The sequence below is a fragment of the Macrobrachium rosenbergii genome, chromosome 2, assembly GCF_040412425.1.
Source record: "Macrobrachium rosenbergii isolate ZJJX-2024 chromosome 2, ASM4041242v1, whole genome shotgun sequence".
Taxonomy (NCBI): domain Eukaryota; kingdom Metazoa; phylum Arthropoda; class Malacostraca; order Decapoda; family Palaemonidae; genus Macrobrachium; species Macrobrachium rosenbergii.
In genome coordinates this window covers 70433366-70451431 of record NC_089742.1, presented here as the reverse complement: position 1 = coordinate 70451431, position 18066 = coordinate 70433366, and the positions used below count along the sequence as shown (strand labels likewise).

General features: G+C 36.2%; 1 protein-coding gene across 1 annotated transcript; it reads left to right on the top strand.

The window, feature by feature from the left end:
• The first annotated feature begins 2843 nt into the window (after positions 1-2843).
• Positions 2844-17483, top strand: LOC136848149 (C-type lectin domain family 17, member A-like). Its single transcript, XM_067120427.1, has 4 exons — positions 2844-2950; positions 4299-4349; positions 15435-15608; positions 17018-17483. Exons 1-4 carry the CDS (start codon positions 2914-2916, stop codon positions 17272-17274), a joined length of 519 nt encoding a protein of 172 aa, XP_066976528.1. The 5' UTR covers positions 2844-2913; the 3' UTR covers positions 17275-17483.
• Positions 17484-18066: the final 583 nt, after the last annotated feature.

Sequence of the window (18066 nt, the reverse complement as noted above, 5' to 3'; positions counted from 1 at the left end):
ATTTTGTGTTAGCAATGCTGTCTTTTTGCCTTTTATATCGGATTCTACCTCCTTTATATTTTATTGTTTGTTCCCGACTTCTAGAAGCAGGTTCTTGCCAGAGCGAACCTGAGCATTAGTTTTCAAACATCCCCCAAAAGGGAAATGTCCAAGAGTTAAACAATTCTATTTTTTCTTTTAACCAAAAACATTTTCTTCCAAGAATGACGTCTGATGAGAAACCTTGTTTAATTGTGATGATAGTTATGTAGTTGAAGTTTTTGCCTAATTTTTAAATTCCCTTTTTGGAGATGGGAACCATATCCCCACTTTTGGGGAGTGCAAAATGAGAGAGAGAGAGAGAGAGAGAGAGAGAGAGAGAGAGAGAGAGAGAGAGAGAAGTATTAAGGACATTTATTTTTCGCAAATTCGACTGAAGTGAACGTATTTACATTGCTGTTTATCTCCAAATTTCTCTCTTCCTTGCCCCCTTACTTCCGACGGACATCTCTAAAGTCTCTCTCTCTCTCTCTCTCTCTCTCTCTCTCTCTCTCTCTCTCTCTCTCTCTCTCTCTCTCTCTCTCTCTCTCTCAAAAATTTCATAAGCTTAGCTGCCCTGAAAGTCATCTGGATGTAGAAGTCTCTAAGAGGTTTCGGTGTAGTGTTTCAGGGCGAAATAGTAAATAGTTTCCGCTGTCAATAGGACGCCATGTTTGATTTCATTCCACTTCGAAGTAGAGCCTCTTTACCTGTCTGAATTTTCGAAGAGGCAATAAGTCTGTTGTTAGAATAATATCTGAAGAAGACTACATAGGAATAACGTGGAAGATCGCATCTGAACTCAGGATACATATTTTGAAGTAGGAAAATAGCAAGACATATCGATAAGTAGTTTCTGGGAATCACAGGTGACATGTGTGCTGGTTTGCACGCAAAAAGCGAATCTTGATAAGATTAGCAAAGATATGCTGGTAAGGATTTTTTTTCTTATTTCATACTCCGTCTCCGCTTTCCAGGAAGTAATCTTGAACAAGCATGTTCAGGACAGCTGTTGTCAATGAGACTATTAATAAAAATCAATGATAACTCTTACTCCAACAGTTACTCTTGATTCGCCATTATTTCAAAGCAACAGTGATTCATGGAAGGAATAACCAGCCAACTTTATGTTGTTACGAGAATCTGCGGGATACGAACGATTACCTAATATGAGTGTCCTATTTCCTAGTATCTATAAGAGGCTACTTGAAGCACACAAAATTTAGGGAACCGTTCAGTACGATATTCGAAGCGAAGCTTATCACATATGTATTTTTAAAATCGTATGCGAACATGTTTTGATATACCCATACCACACACACACTCACACACACACACATATATATATATGTATAAATATAATGTGTGTATGTGAGTGCATTTGTATTCTTACATGTATGCATGCATGCACTCATGTATAGACGGATATAAAAGGTTAGATAAACAAATATAGATATTTACATTTAGCAGATAAATGCATAGCCACGCTAAAGCAAACATCGACAGTGCACTGCGCCGATCTGACAATTTTATAATGCAGCAATAACTCTGAATCATGATCGCGTTACCTGGCCAAATACAAAAATGATCATTAACTTAATTACATCGCCTCGATCCCTTCCAGTTGCAGGCGGTGATGTCGAGTGAAATGGATTTGCGGGAGCGAAAGGCTTTTGCTGTTTGTGGACACTGGAAATTTTTCTCTCTTCCTGTTTGGAGTTTTTTTTTTTTTTTATTTTTTTTTTTAAGAAGAAGAATTTCGATTTTGCCAAAAGACTTGTAGCTCAAACAGTGAATGATAATGATCAGTTGTTAGGATTTACGTGAGAGGGAACAGGAGATCGTGGTATTTACGACAAGAGAAAACTTCCCACTCCGGTCTCGGTATCTCCAATAAAGAAATCTAGCCACTTATCCTCTGTACGAGTTTGATTAAACTTCTTTCCTGGTGGATTGTTACTCGATCAAGTTTCCTATTCCATAAGCTTTTTCCTTTGCGAGCTAAATTACCGTTTGGTTTTGTGTTGTATGTCTATTGTATTGTGTTGATGTTTAATAGGTTTAACGGTTTTTCATGTGACGACAAAGATAAAAAAAGATTTGATTCATCGATACCTGTCAGATCTTAAGACATTTACTTTTCAAGCTGAGGTTGGCGCTGTATTGGTATTGAGGCTACATAGAAACTAACAACTGCTGGGGATAATTTTATCTTTACTGAAGATAATGGAAGCCTAGTAAGCAAAGATGTTCGGCTGACCTATGTACCTTTTGCATCTCGCCATCTTTTCTTCGTCCCCCATCCAAGTGCTGACCAGGCTCAACATTGCGTTACTTCCCTGAAAGAACGTCCACTGCATATATATATACATACACACACGCACACACACACACATATATATGTAAGTATATATGTGTGTGTATACATATACAGTATATATATGTACATGTATATATATATATATATATATATATATATATATATATATATATATATATATATATATATATATATATATATATATATATATATATATAATTTTCATGAAAGGCAGCAGTGAATGGTATGAAGAAATAACGAGAGGTTTATACAAATTATTTGGTAGTTCATTGACAAAGAAGCACCATTATCAACGCGCAGATGGCTTTCATGAGGTTAATCTCACGGAGCAAAACCTTATCATCTACAGGACAAACTGAAGTCTTGGAAAAATGGCTTTGCGATGCAAGGAATGACGTTAGATCTGAAAGATAACGCCCATTTTACAGACTTTATTTTTCTTTTCTTCAAACAGAATCCCATGAGAACTACTGCAAGAATCGCCTGCCGTGGGCAATGCAGCAACCTGCATAAAAGAGCCTGGACGAGTCTCCCCTGCGTCACACGCCGTCATCATGGCAAGCTCTTATGCTCTCCTGGTCGTCTCTTTCGGTAAGTAAATTAAATGAAAATAGAGGCACTGGATTATAGCTTGAAGACGCCATTTTCCTCTAATTCCATCTGCTTAACTCAATCCAAAGGCTGCTCAAAAGAAAAGTAGAGCTGAAATTTAGACAGGAAATAAAATTGAAGGCAATTCAAGTTCATTCACAGTCAAATTTCGGATGTTTTCTACCAATAATTACAAGATCAATTTTTAAATACTGTCGTTTCCAAGCAGTGTACTCAGACACATCTTTAAATCGGCTTTTTTATTTGTTGTTCCAAGCGAAAGTTTTCAAAAGAAAATTTGATGATGTCCCTCACTATGCCGTCATCACACGCAACATTTTAGGGAATCTGACAAAGTTTGGGACTTCTTCCTCGAAGAGAAGGTTCCTGCATTCGACTAATCGAAGCCAATTGCAGTTTCCAAATGTGTCTTTCCCAATTTTGTAATGATCTGCGCACCATCTGTTACTCGTCATTCACGTATGCTGACGATTCATTCTCTGACAACCATTGTTTCCTATCAAATCCTTGGGTAATCGTTCCCTTCATAAATACAGTCCAACTTGTGGCTACTAATGTTTCTCTGCAATGCATCTACTCCGCGAACAACTTCTCTAGATTTATTTATCATTTATTCAACTTCGTCAGATTTATCTTCACCATTACCATCTCCAACGCCGCGTTGACGCAAAGCGTCTCTGGTAAATTTCGCCACTCTTGTCTTTTCAGCGCTCTGTCTTCACAAACCTCCCTTCTCGTATTCCGCATTCAAACTAGTCGTATTCCGCATTCAAACTAGTCTGTGTTGCTTTGTTTACCGGCACCAGTAGAAACGGTGCTCTCCACTTCAGTTTTATTCCTTAAACATCTAAGGAAAGAGCATTTCATCTCAGCTGCCATATGATACTAATTTCAAATGCAGATTTATATAGCTTTGTTTGCCTAACCTTCGTTTCGAACCCTTTACTGGCCACTGAATACCGCTTAATTACATAGAGCAATGTGAGCAGATACCGGGCTTCTTGTAACCTGAAGCTGAGCTCGCAATTCTGTTGTTCTGTTAGACTCATATCAACTTATGCCCGTGAACTCTGGACACTCTTGTCTTCTTTTGTATTCCCATTGTCTCGGTTTTAAGAGATAGCTCGACTATTACTCCTTTGTGTGTCTCGTTTGTCTTGTCTTCTATCAACAGAAATACATTGAATGAAAATCTTCGTGATTTCTGCTATTCTTTTCATGTTTCAATAAGAAAACATATATTATGTATTATAAAATGTTTCAGAGACCATACTGCATATGAATAGATATGAATAAAACCATAATTATAGTCTTGTTCTCTTTCCAGCCACTGTTTTTCAGCTGGTGAACGGATTATCTGGATCAGAGAATCCTTCAGGTAAGGCCAAGAAGAAGAGTTTTATCTTTGACATTATGTACGTCGCATTAGGGCCTTTCATTGCATTCCTTCGTGAAGCATTAAGAGTATTAGTGACAAGGGCGAAGTCCTCAATGTATTCTCAACTGGAATATTGACGAGATTTAGCTTCCAGTTTCGAAAGATGTTAAGAATTGCAATCTCAGTTTCGCATGATGGTGAGCTTCATCGTCTCATTTCTCAATGAAGAGGATTTGAAACCCCAATTTCGATTAATAGTGAAGTTCATGACCTCAAATTATCGATAGAGTTTGCTTGTCATATTTCAGTGATCGTTTTTGGCTTTCACTTTCGAATGAGGATGGGATTCATGACGTCATTTTCGAATAATGGTGCGATTTATGTTTCACTTTGTAATTATGAAAAGTTAAAGTGGCACACTCTTATAACTCCCTTTTAATTTATGATGAACTATTTATAATCTAAGTCATATGATTGGCTTTCAAATAATATTTTTATGAGTAGAGTCCTTAACAATATTTAGTAATGAATGACGATGCGATACTGGTAAATCATTTTAAGTGACTTACTTCCGAACTGGAACGATACATTTAGACCTTAAGCGTGCTCAATATATATATATATATATATATATATATATATATATATATATATATATATATATATATATATATATATATATATATATATATATATATATATATATATATATATATATATATATATATATGTGTGTGTGTGTGTGTGTGTGTGTGTGTGTGTAATTGTAATAGCCACAATGCCCTCTTCTCGAATTCTTCTCGCTTTTTTTTTTTGATACGCTTGTCACTACAAAGCCTTAAGATCCAAGTGCAAGAAATATGAAGAAATTGTGATGTCCGGTAGCGGGAAACGAACACAGGTTCCATAATCACAATGGGGTCACGTTGCCGACCTGAACACGAGACGGATAAAAGTCTATTGCCTCTCGTACGCACATATACCTGTCGTTTTCAGATACATTTATTAGAGCTGGAGTAGGCCCATCCTCACCATTGTAGCCAAGTGGGCAACCATTTTTATTTCTTTAACGCTGAAATATGTATGTAGAATCTACTGGTCACTTTTTACCAGATACATATACAGTTGTAATAGCCACAATACCCTCTTAACTTCTCGAATTCTTCATTTTTTTTTTTGGATACGCTTGTCACTACAAAGCCTTAGGATCCAAGTGCAAGAAATATGAAGAAATTGTGATGTTTGGTAGCGGGAAACGAGAAGTTAAGAGGGCATTGTGGCTACTACAATTGCATATGTATCTGGTAAAAAAGACTAGTATATTCTACATATACAGTATATATTTCAGCCTAAAAAGCATATATATATATATATATATATATATATATATATATATATATATATATATATATATATATATATATATATATATATATATATATATATATATATATATATATATATATATATATATATATATATATATATATATATATATATATATATATCAGTATACACACACACACACACACACACACACACATATATATATATATATATATATATATATATATATATATATATATATATATATATATATATATATATATATAGAGCCTCGATGGCTTCGTCGGTAGAGCAGCAGCCTCAGACTTCATAGAGGTCTTTGGCGGGTTCAAATCCGCAGGCGACCGGTCAGAGAGGCAGACACTTTGCTATCCATGTAGACACCCTGGGATTATGTATGTAATCAACAGACAGGTTTGCTGAAAGCAAATGGGTGTTACAGACTAATACACACTCCAACATCTTCTAAAAACATAACAGACACCTCACACATCTCGAACTGTCGACCTAACCACTCAATTCTCCTCACTGCTGGGAGAAAGGGAGCTGGGGATTTGGTACGATACATGTACACATGCGCTACCGGGGTCTAAGCGATGTCAGGCAGGGCAGGTGATCGAGGCTATGGCCTACCCCAACGCCAAATCAAAGTCCTTCAAAAGAAGGCATCGTGCTTACCCCATATAAAAAATGGGAAAAAGCACGTTAAACGAAGAAGAAGAAGATATATACTGTACATATATATATATATATATATATATATATATATATATATATATATATATATATATATATATATATATATATATATATATATATAAAACAATGGTAACTCACTGGTTACCGACCATTCCTCAACAGTAAGTAACGCATGTTTGATCCTTTTACTTGAAAATCTATGTTGACCATTTTGACCCCTGCTGAGAACTGAGTGGTAAACCTCTTCTGGGATGACTCCATCTAAAAGAAAAAGTGCCTTGTTTCCAACAATAAACCATTTTCCATCACAAGCAACGAACCAGTCTTTGCTTCCTTCATGCTTTAAATGAAGCATCATTGATGAAGACCCTGTGCAAACAAATTCATCAGTGCCAGCAGTTCCCTTCACCTACACAGAAGTCTCACCAGCAGAACATTCAATCCCCTACACACACTGCACTCTTGTGCTTCGTGGTTATAAAGGTCCTTCATATCCATTACCTCTTTGATTACGTCTACCCTACCTTGAATTATACACTGCTGTCACCAACCCATCGTCCTCCATTCTTCCTACTTGACTGAACCATCACCATGTTGATCCATCACTCATCTCTTATTTTTTACCTTTCCAGTTATTCTCACGACACAGTCACTACCAAACACTTCATCTCAACAGTTTCAACCCTTTTCTTTCATTCAAAGTAAGCACCCACACATCACTTCCTTGATGGCGAGTATATATGTGCTTAAATATTCATATATATATATATATATATATATATATATATATATATATATATATATATATATATATATGCATGTGTGTATAAATATATGTATATATATATAAATACATACATATACTGTATATATTGTTACGAAGTGATCAAGCACCGGGTTATTACACAAATAGGCCAACAAATCTGTTGTACAAATGATAATATCAAAAGTTACCTCACATTCACCAGATACTTGAAACCTCATTACAAAGCTTCGACTGAATCACTAAAGGTACAATGATCCCATAAACTTACTTATCACTGGAGAAAATCAATGTAACTTTATCAAGTTATGGATGAGGTAACAATTACTAAGTTATATCCAGATTAATTGAATATAAGTTTCACTTCAACCAGCACTGTAGCTGTCTCTCTGGTTCTATTTTATCTAGATAAGTCTGAACAAACAGGAATATCACTTACCTTATACACACTCATTAATGTCTGTAAGTACTGATAATCAAAATGAAACGCTATGTTTTAAAACTTTAAACAAACAGGTTTATTTCTAAGTTCAAAAGTTATATGTAAAGTTTACAGTTTCAAAAGATTTACCATTAATGGACAATGGTGTAAGACTTAAGTATCTCTCAATCAAGTTTAATTCACAAAACTTTGCTTTATCAAGAAAACAATCTGATTATGTAAGAATCAAACTATTAACTATCACTTAAGTGCCAAGCATTTACCTGATTCAAGAATTACAAACAGTCACCAAAATATTACTGATTGAAATCCACATAACATTCTCCAAAAATCTCTATAACAGGTAGGCACTAACAAAATGCTAAGAAATTACCAGCAAAACACGGCAACAATAAAATCACAATAATATGATAGCACAGACATATAAGATTGCGACACATAAAAATGAAAATACCACAATCACCAATAATGTGTTTAAAAACTACGTCAATCTTTTATATAACTTTTCCTTATAAAAAGAAAAGTCAGACTTACTTCTTTCTATGACTTATTCAAACATAACAATTCTCTTTTACCAAGAATGTCTTTTAACAAAACTCAAGTCACCACATTACCTTCAGTAAACTTTCACCAATATATATCTCCTCTTCAACACTTGTACAAAATATTAATTCCTGAACCCTTCTACACAATTAACACACTCCTGGGGTGAGTTTAACAGAGCTTTTACAGACACGTCGGTTATTTCCCTCATATATAACGGGAGGAGAGAGAGAGAGGGAGGTCTGGCCTTATTGTCCCTTGCCAGCAAACTACTGATGCCTCTTAGGAGACACTGGCTTTTAAGTTTCGTAGGCTGAGAATACACATAGGGTGTTCACATAGAATACACATGTATGAATACACATACACACGCGTATACAGAGTATACACGATCGCTTCGAAATGAAATGGCGTTATCGTTTATGACTGACACTTCCTGGCCAGAGTTCACAAAACCTTTTGTCAACCTTGGGCAGCTGGGCAAACATTAGATACAACATGACAGCACTTATTTGCTATTTCTCTATCTCTCTTTCTTAAAATTACGAACAGAATAGGCATAGGCAGAGTTAATACAGACGGAATAAGCACACAGGACTAAAGATATAACAGGGGCTCGCCGACTGGGTGACAGTTCGTCATGATAACAAAATAAATGCTTTTTGACCCAAAGCACCTGATCAAACACAAAAACGAGCCTCTTCTCTCTCTCTCGGCAGACAGGATGTAGGGACCTGATAAGCTTTTAAAATACAATTTCAAAAGATTAAACAAAAGGGGAAAAATATCCCACAGAATCATAAGTTTTCATAAAACACAACATATCTGTAAGAAAAGACATTTTAAAAATCACGTCTTCACAACAAATGACGAATCTTGCAAGCAAAAAATCAAAAATTTTCACAGAGACATTATAAACACTTACAAAATGGTTATAAAAATGATATCACCTTATAATATTCCTCCCCCCAAAAGATTAATTATCCCGGGTTCGAATCGGTGGATTCGGAGAGGGATAAATAATCTGCAATTGCACAGCTCTCTCCAAAAATGTTCTCTCTCCTTACACAGCAAGATTATACAAACAATCAGGGAAAATATTATTGCTGAAAAACTTGTACAAAATAAGCAATAAACTGTAAACACATTCACAAATTTCTGTAACTCCTTCACCACTCTAGAAACAAACTGGGCTTGCCAAATATTTTCAAGTAATTGATCAATAAGAGGTAAGGGATAATTATCAGCTACACTGATGGAATTCAATTTCCTGTAATCAGTGCACATCCTAAACGAGCCATCTGGTTTCTTTACTAAGACACAAGGGAAACTGTAATGACTTGAACTGGGCTCTGCCAATCTGTGCTGCAACAAACATTCAACTTCCTTTGTACATGAAGTTGTTTGGGTGATAGACCTAACCTCAGTTGTAGTTTCTGAAAAGTAGGGTTTCAGAAGATTTACATGTATCTTCCTCTGTCGTTTCCTTCTCCCTGGTGTTTCAATCACTTAAGTTCGATCACTTAACTTTTCTGTTATCCTATAAGGACCTTGAAATTTATTTGTAAGGGGAAACCTTTTCACTGGTAAGAACACTAGAACTTGCTGTCCAACATTAAAGCTTCTTAACTTAGTCTTAACATCATATTTTCTTTTCATTTTCTCTTGACTTGTCTTTAAATTTTCTGAAGAGAATTTTCTAATTTCTTCTAACCTTTTCCTTAAGTTCTTCACATATTCTCCTTGGACTTCCTCTTGATTTTCTTCCCAGTTCTCTGCAAGGATTTTCAACGGACCTCTCACGTCTCGACAGAAAATTATTTCATTTGGCGAACATCCCATACTTTCTTGATAAGCATTTCTTACCTCAAATAACATTAAGGGTAAACCAACATCCCATTCTCTTCCTGACTCATTACAGTATTTGATTAACATACTTTTCAAAGTTTGGTGGAACCTTTCTAAAGCTCCTTGAGTCTCTGGGTGATAAGCGGTAGATAACTGTTGTTTCACTCCTAGCAAATTCAGCACATCTTGGAATAACTTTGAAGTAAAGTTCGTTCCTCTATTGCTCTGTACAATTTCTGGGATTCCAAATTTGGAAAAAAATTCCACCAACTTCTCAGCTATCACCTTGGCACTTATACTTCTTATAGGAATTGCCTCTGGATATCTGGTTACGGGACACATTAGCGTCAACAGATATTCATGTCCTTTCTTCGTTTTTGGAAGCGGACCAACCACATCTATTATCACTTTGCTAAAGGGTTCTCCTCTAACTTCTATCGGTTGTAGGGGAGCTTTTTGAATAGTTTCACTTGGTTTTCCAGCTATTTGGCATGTATGACATTCCCTGCAAAATTTACTGACATCCTTGTGTAGTCCAGGCCAAAAGAAATATTTCATAATCTTCTCAACAGTCTTCCTGATTCCCATATGTCCAGCTTCGTGCGCTACTGCTATCACTTGCTTCCTCAATGAATATCGAAGTAAGATTTGATGATATTCACCCCATTCAGCATTTCCTGGTATATCTACAGGTCGATGCTTCCTCATTAGCAATCCATCCCTTAGATAATAACAGGTGGAAGTTTGTTGTACTTCTTCTGGTTCAACAACTCTGAAGAACAGTTCTGCCAATGTTGTATCCTTCTTCTGTCATTCCACTAATTTTTCTCTAGTCACTTGACTAACTTCAAAGGTTGAACTCTCAATATCTGTTACTTCAGTAGATTCACTACTGCCTTCGGGAACATTTTGACTACTCGGAGTCTCTTCACCAACAATAGGATTTTCTTCTTCTGCAAGAATTTCTTCAGTACTGACATTAGGGGAAACTTCTCCTTCCTGAAACAACTTTTCTAGGCTCAAGGATCCTTCTGGTACAGGTAAATCTTCAGTTTCTTCACTTCTAAGCTCAGCTTTCCTCATGCTCCTGGTAGTTACACAACTTGGGAATAGGTGAGGGTTTTTCTTCTCTAATTCTGTTGTAGGGCTAATCCTTAATGGTTTGTCTGTCACTACAGGACAAGGAATGAAGGGAACACCACCAACTTCATTACCCAGTAAAACATGCACACCTTCAACAGCTAGAGAGTCCTTTACTGCAAAATCAATATTGCCTGTCACTAATTCACATGACAAATGCAAGCGGCATATAGGAGTTACTTCCTCTCCTTTTAAGATAACTGAATCTCCGGTGAGATTCTTCTCCAACTGCGGATGAGCTCCTCGAATTATCACACTGTGATTACTACCTGTATCACGTAATATCTTCACTGGTACCTGTGCACTCAAACAGGGAGTTGTCGGCATACCTTCATAAATATATGGCTTAAAAGCCTCCTCACTGTTCAGCCACTCACTACTGGAATTTGCATTTCCACTGGTTGCTAAGCACTCTACTTGTCTGACTTCACTGTGTCCCACATTGTTTCTTGTAGTTGGCTTTACCTGGTTAGCCCTTGTCACCTGTCCAACTGGCTTAGTCTGCTGATATCCTTTATAGCAGTCTCGACTATAATGTCCTACTCTCCCACATTTGTGGTAAACAACATTAATTTTCTGCACTTGCCTTGAGAATAGACTAGAAGGGGCGGGTTTAGCATTCCACTGCTGTGAAGTAGATCCTAGTTTGGCACCGGTATAATTATTAGAAGGGTTTTTCATAGCACTGTTCCTAAAATTTGACTGAAATCTATAACCTGTAAATTGTTGGTTCTGGTACCTGCCATTATAATTCTTTTTGCTGGATATTATATTATAATCCTCGCTCAGAGTAGCAGCTTTATCAAGTTTCTTCACCTCTCTCACTCTCAAATAAGCTCTTATATGTTCAGGAATTCCTCTTAGATATTGCTCTAAGACCACTAATTCTTCGAGTTCGTCCATAGACTTAACTTTAGCTGCCTCTAGCCATCGTTTCAAGCATCTCCTGACTTTATAGGCATAATCCAAGAAAGTTATCTTGTCATCCTTTTTCAAAGATCTGAATTTTTCATTGTAATATTCAGGGGTCATCTGGTAAACCTGTAGTACATTGTGTTTGAGTACCTGGTACTCTTTACACTGTTCAGCTGATAAGGCTAAGTAGGCACTTCTTGCTTTACCAATGAGAACACTTTGCACTAAAACTGACCATTTATCCTCTGGCCATCCCATACCTGAAGCTACTTTTTCAAAGTGATAAAAAAATTCATCTGGAGCTTCTGTAAATTTTGGAATTAACTTCTGTACTCTCGCTACATCAAACACCGGGTCTGTGTTACCGATATAGTTATATGGGTTTACAGGCGGTAAAGATCGAGCTCTGATTAACCCCAACTCCCTTTCATGTTTTGCCTTTTCTCTTTCTTCTCCTTCTCGTCTCTTTGCTCTATCCCTTTCGTCTTCTTCTCGCCTCCTTGCTTTATCTCTTTCGTCTTCTTCTCGCCTCCTCACTCTATCTCTTTCTTATTTTTCTTTTTTCTCTTTCTTCTCTTGCCTTATCTCTTGCTTCTTTTTCTTTATCAGCCTGTATCTGTAATCTAAGTAAGTTTTCTTCTGACTCCAACACCTTCATTTTACTCCTAAATTCTTCTGAGTCTAAACTCCTAAATTCTGCCTCTACATCACCGTTCTCATTCTCTTGCCTTACCTTATTTGAGAATTGTATCTCAGCTGCATTCAACAGATCATAAGCTTCTGCTAATTTGCCTTCTACTTTACCAGAGCTTATTAATGCCTTGATTGCGACACACTTAACTTCTGCCTCACTCATATCAAAAGTAACATTAGCCCCATATGTTATTGCTAAGCAAATCCACTGTCCCTTAGTCAGGTGAGATTTAGATAACTTTCTGATGGTTGGAGCTGCCATGAATTCCTGAACTTCAAACCGAGCCATTTTTCTAGTTTACTTAACAGGAAGGGTTTACAATTCACTTTTATATGGTTATACTCCTAACACCACCAGTACAAATCATAAGCCAGAGTGATATTCTGTTTAGTTCTCCTTAGACAATGGGCACCAATTAATTTAATTTCCCTAGTCTGGCTAACAAATTCTTTGATTTAATTTCCCAGCTCTGGCCATCAAATCTTTTGTTTTAATTTCCCAGGTCTGGGCACCAAATCTTTTGTTATGAAGTGATCAAGCACCTGGTTATTACACAAATAGGCCAACAAATCTGTTGTACAAATGATAATATCAAAAGTTACCTCACATCGACCAGATACTTGAAACCTCATAACAAAGCTTCGACTGAATCACTAAAGGTACAATGATCCCATAAACTTACTTATCACAGGAGAAAATCAATGTAACTTTATCAAGTTATGGATGAGGTAACAATTACTAAGTTATATCCAGATTAATTGAATATAAGTTGCACTTCAACCAGCACTGTAGCTGTCTCTCTGGTTCTATTTTACCTAGATAAGTCTTAGGTGAACAAACAGGAATATCACTTACATTATACGCACTCATTAATGTCTGTAAGCACTGGCAATCAAAATGAAACGCTATGTTTTAAAACTTTAAACAAACAGGTTTATTTCTAAGTTCAAAAGTTATATGTAAAGTTTACAATTTCAAAAGATTTACCATTAATGGACAATGGTGTAAGACTTAAGTATCTCTCAATCAAGATTAATTCACAAAACTTTGCTTTATTAAGAAAACAATCTGATAATGTAAGAATCAAACTATTAACTATCACTTGAGTGCCAAGCATTTACCTGATTCAAGAATTACAAACAGTTACCAAAATATTACTGATTGAAATCCACATAACATTCTCCAAAAATCTCTATAACAGGTAGGCACTAACAAAATGCTAAGAAATTACCAGCAAAACACGGCAACAATAAAATCACAATAATATGATAGCACAGACGTATAAGATTGCGACACATAAAAATGAAAATACCACAATCACCAACAATGTGTTTAAAAACTACGTCAATCTTTTATATAACTTTTCCTTATAAAAAGAAAAGTCAGACTCACTTCTTTCTATGACTTATTCAAACATAACAATTCTCTTTTACCAAGAATGTCTTTTAACAAAACTCAAGTCACCACATTACCTTCAGTAAACTTTCACCAATATATATCTCCTCTTCAACACTTGTACAAAATATTAATTCCTGAACCCTTCTACACAATTAACACACTCCTGGGGTGAGTTTAACAGAGCTTTACAGACACGTAAATGGACCATTTAAAGAAACGCAAAGTTTCTACAAAAATATTTCCCTCATATATAACGGGAGAGAGATTAAAGAGAGAGAGAGAGACTCTGGAGGTCTGGCCTTATTGTCCCTTGCCAGCAAACTACTGATGCCTCTTAGGAGACGCTGGCTTTTAAGTTTCGTAGGCTGAGAATACACATAGGGTGTTCACACAGAATACACATGTATGAATACACATACACACGCGTATACAGAGTATACACGATCGCTTCGAAATGAAACGGCGTTATCGTTTATGACTGACACTTCCTGGCCAGAGTTCACAAAACCTTTTGTCAACCTTGGGCAGCTGGGCAAACATTAGATACAACATGACAGCACTTATTTGCTATTTCTCTATCTCTCTTTCTTAAAATTACGAACAGAATAGGCATAGGCAGAGTTAATACAGACGGAATAAGCACACAGGACTAAAGATATAACAGGGGCTCGCCGACTGGGTGACAGTTCGTCATGATAACAAAATAAATGCTTTTTGACCCAAAGCACCTGAGAATACACATGTGTTGAAACACAAAAACATAGCCTCTTCTCTCTCTCTCGGCAGACAGGATATAGTGACCTGATAAGTTTTTCAAAATACAATTTTAAAAGATTAAACAAAAGGGGAAAAATACCCCACAGAATCATAAGTTTTCATAAAACACAACATATCTGTAAGAAAAGACATTTTAAAATCACGTCTTCACAACAAATGACGAATCTTGTAAGCAAAAAATCAAAAATTTTCACAGAGACATTACAAACAATTACAAAATGGTTATAAAAATTATATCATCTTATAATAATATATAAAATATATCTTACAAATATATATATATACAAAAATATATATATATATATATAAATATACAAAATGGTTATATATATATATATATATATATATATATATATATATATATATATATATATATATATATATATATATATATATATATATATATATATATATATATATATATATATATATATATATATATATATATATATAGAGAGAGAGAGAGAGAGAGAGAGCTGACTAAGGTAAAGTATGATCAGTTACTTCTCCCATTTCCAGGATCATGTCCGAATCCGTACATTGACGTGGGAGGAAAGTGTCTCTACTTCCACTCTGTAACAAACGACACTTGGCTTAACCTCGAAGCATTGTGCACTGAACTTAACGGTCACCTGGTCAAAATCGACGACGCAAATTTACTTTACGACATCATCAGTCATATCTACGCTGAAGGTAAGGTTTTAATTTTAAAAGAACACTTTTTTTGAGATAAGATTGTGCTGAAACGGCATTTTGAAGTAGGTAATCTCTCCAAGACAAAGTATACTGACAGAAATAAGGCTCAATGCAGTCATTATGAAAATAATAAATCACTGAATGAATTAAAGAGTAGAGAGGGAAATAGAGAGAATCTGTCCTGAAGACACTGGATTTGACAAGGTTTTAGTAACACCTTTAGGTAAGCAGATAATAACCGGTTTAATATAATTTAGGATGGGGAAATTCTAAATATACTTAAATAGCTGAAGAGGGTTGGGAGTCGAATGAAGAAGAAATAATTATTGAGGGTTGGATTATTAGCAAAGGCATGAATAGGAGAAAAGGAAGAGTGGACGTTATTTGCAGGTAGGATGAAAAGAATAGGTGGAAAAACAGTGGCCTAAAAAACCACATAAAACAGGGAAAGGGGCAGGCGTCGCATCATCGACAGTAACAGGTATAAACTGAGTGCATAAAAAAATATAAATATCCAACAGAGATAAGGATTGAAGTCATAAGCAAGAGGTTTGATTGACAAAGACTAATTTGAAGAGTCTGTAAGATAAAAACATGAGGGATTTAGCGATGAAATAAAAAAAAAACCAGTAAAGTTAATGAGCCAGTTTGGTTGCAAAGTCCTTGAAGAATCGGCCAAGAAAACAATCTGCGCAAGAGGCCTTGCTGATCCTTCAAGATTCAAGAATCATGTTGACCTTATGATCAGGGAATATTGGATAGGACATAGGGTCGGACAGGATTAGAATAGGATGATCAGGAACACTGGAATAGGTGAGGAAAGGTGAACTGAAGATGGGCTTTTTCAGTAGAAGTATGGAGGAGAGTAGAAAAGTTAGACTTGCAAAAGCCGTTGGGAGCATTGCTTGACAATGGGCCAGAATTTGTTCTTAGTTGGAGATCTGACTGGAATGTGAAGTTTTCGAAGCTCAATGGTCCAGTAATTCCTCATAGATAAAAATTTCAGAGTAGCTGCAGAAGGACAGGTTAGGGATGACTCCTGTACCCACTCTGTGATCTTGGATGGTGAGGAGATTTCAGGGGAAAATCAAAAATGAAGAATGCTAGACACGTGGTTGTGACCATCAGGGACATATGTAGGGTGTTTGAAAGTTGCCAATCTCTTTGAGGAGAGAAAAGGAGGGGCCTTGTATCTTACACATCAGTGCAGAAGAAATGGAAATGGTATTGTACATACTGAAGACCCAACGGGTAGAGAACTTCATCATGTGGGCGGGAAGATAGAAAAGACTGATGGCAAGAGCTAAGGTATAACGATCCATCTACATATTATTTTCTTGTTTTAGTAGACGGTCATTTCATACTTGATTATTTTGTAAGGATCTTATGCTTTTTTTTGTCCTCAGAACCTACCATGGAGTCCATCTGGATTGGAGGTTCTGACGCAGCCGCTGAAGGGGACTGGAGGTGGATAGACAATAGCGCAGTCAAAATGGGCACTCCTTTTTGGGGCACAACTGGTCGCGTATACCCACAAGTACAGGAGCCTGCTGGAGGAACTCATGAAAATTGCATTTGTCTAAATAGGGGTTATTTGTTTTACTTCCATGACTATTCATGTGACCTCGTGTTTGGTGGAATCTGTGAATATTATACCAGTTGAAAATTTTGACACATAGGTTACACATTCTGAATGATGTAATAACAATGTTATTATCATCATTCGACTGAAATTTAATGTAAGTAGTTCATCAGATATTTTAGATATTTTTAGTCAAGTTATGGTTTTCTTTGTTAACTAATTTAGAAAGGCTGAAGATCCACAATTGTTAAGAGACAACGACGAAAATAAATTCATTCAGGGACACACAATCACTGTTTGCTTGAATGAGAATTTTAGCTATAGGAAAATGATTTTAATTCTCATTCTTACCCATCTTTCTTTCTGAGTGCTTTAGCTTTCGAATGAAATTCTTGTGGTCCTGTGATCAAGACCACTGCTCCATTCTATAATTCCCTTAATACATTTTTTTGTAGGACACGAGGTTCTCAGAGTGGAAAAAGAATTAAAAAACTTAAGGAAAAAAGGACATTGAGAATTCTCTGCGGCCAAAGTTCCTTTAATCATTACCAATGGTATTCAGTACACATACACACACATATATATGTATATTATATACACTAAACATTAAGTTACAGATGTCGTTTAATATCCAATCCGCTCTACTTCGGCAATATCGCCGAAGGGGAATTATAAATTATAAGTGGACTGGCACGTAAGTGACTAGACCACTCGATAGTACTATCCAACGACTTCCAGACGAAAGTCGACTGGAATTCGGTGGAGGGTACTGTCGGGTGCTCGAGTCACTTGGGTACCAGTACATTTATCACGCATAATTCCCCTCCGGTGATATTCCCGAAGTAGCGCGGATTGGATATTAAACGACATCTG

Bases quoted from the DNA above. Each gene is read 5' to 3' on its own strand.
- LOC136848149 (XM_067120427.1), top strand. From the start codon at position 2,914: ATGGCAAGCTCTTATGCTCTCCTGGTCGTCTCTTTCG. The intron at 4,350-15,434 runs GTAAGGCCAAGA...TCCCATTTCCAG, and splicing joins TGGATCAGAGAATCCTTCAG to GATCATGTCCGAATCCGTAC. The intron at 15,609-17,017 runs GTAAGGTTTTAA...TTTTGTCCTCAG, and splicing joins CAGTCATATCTACGCTGAAG to AACCTACCATGGAGTCCATC.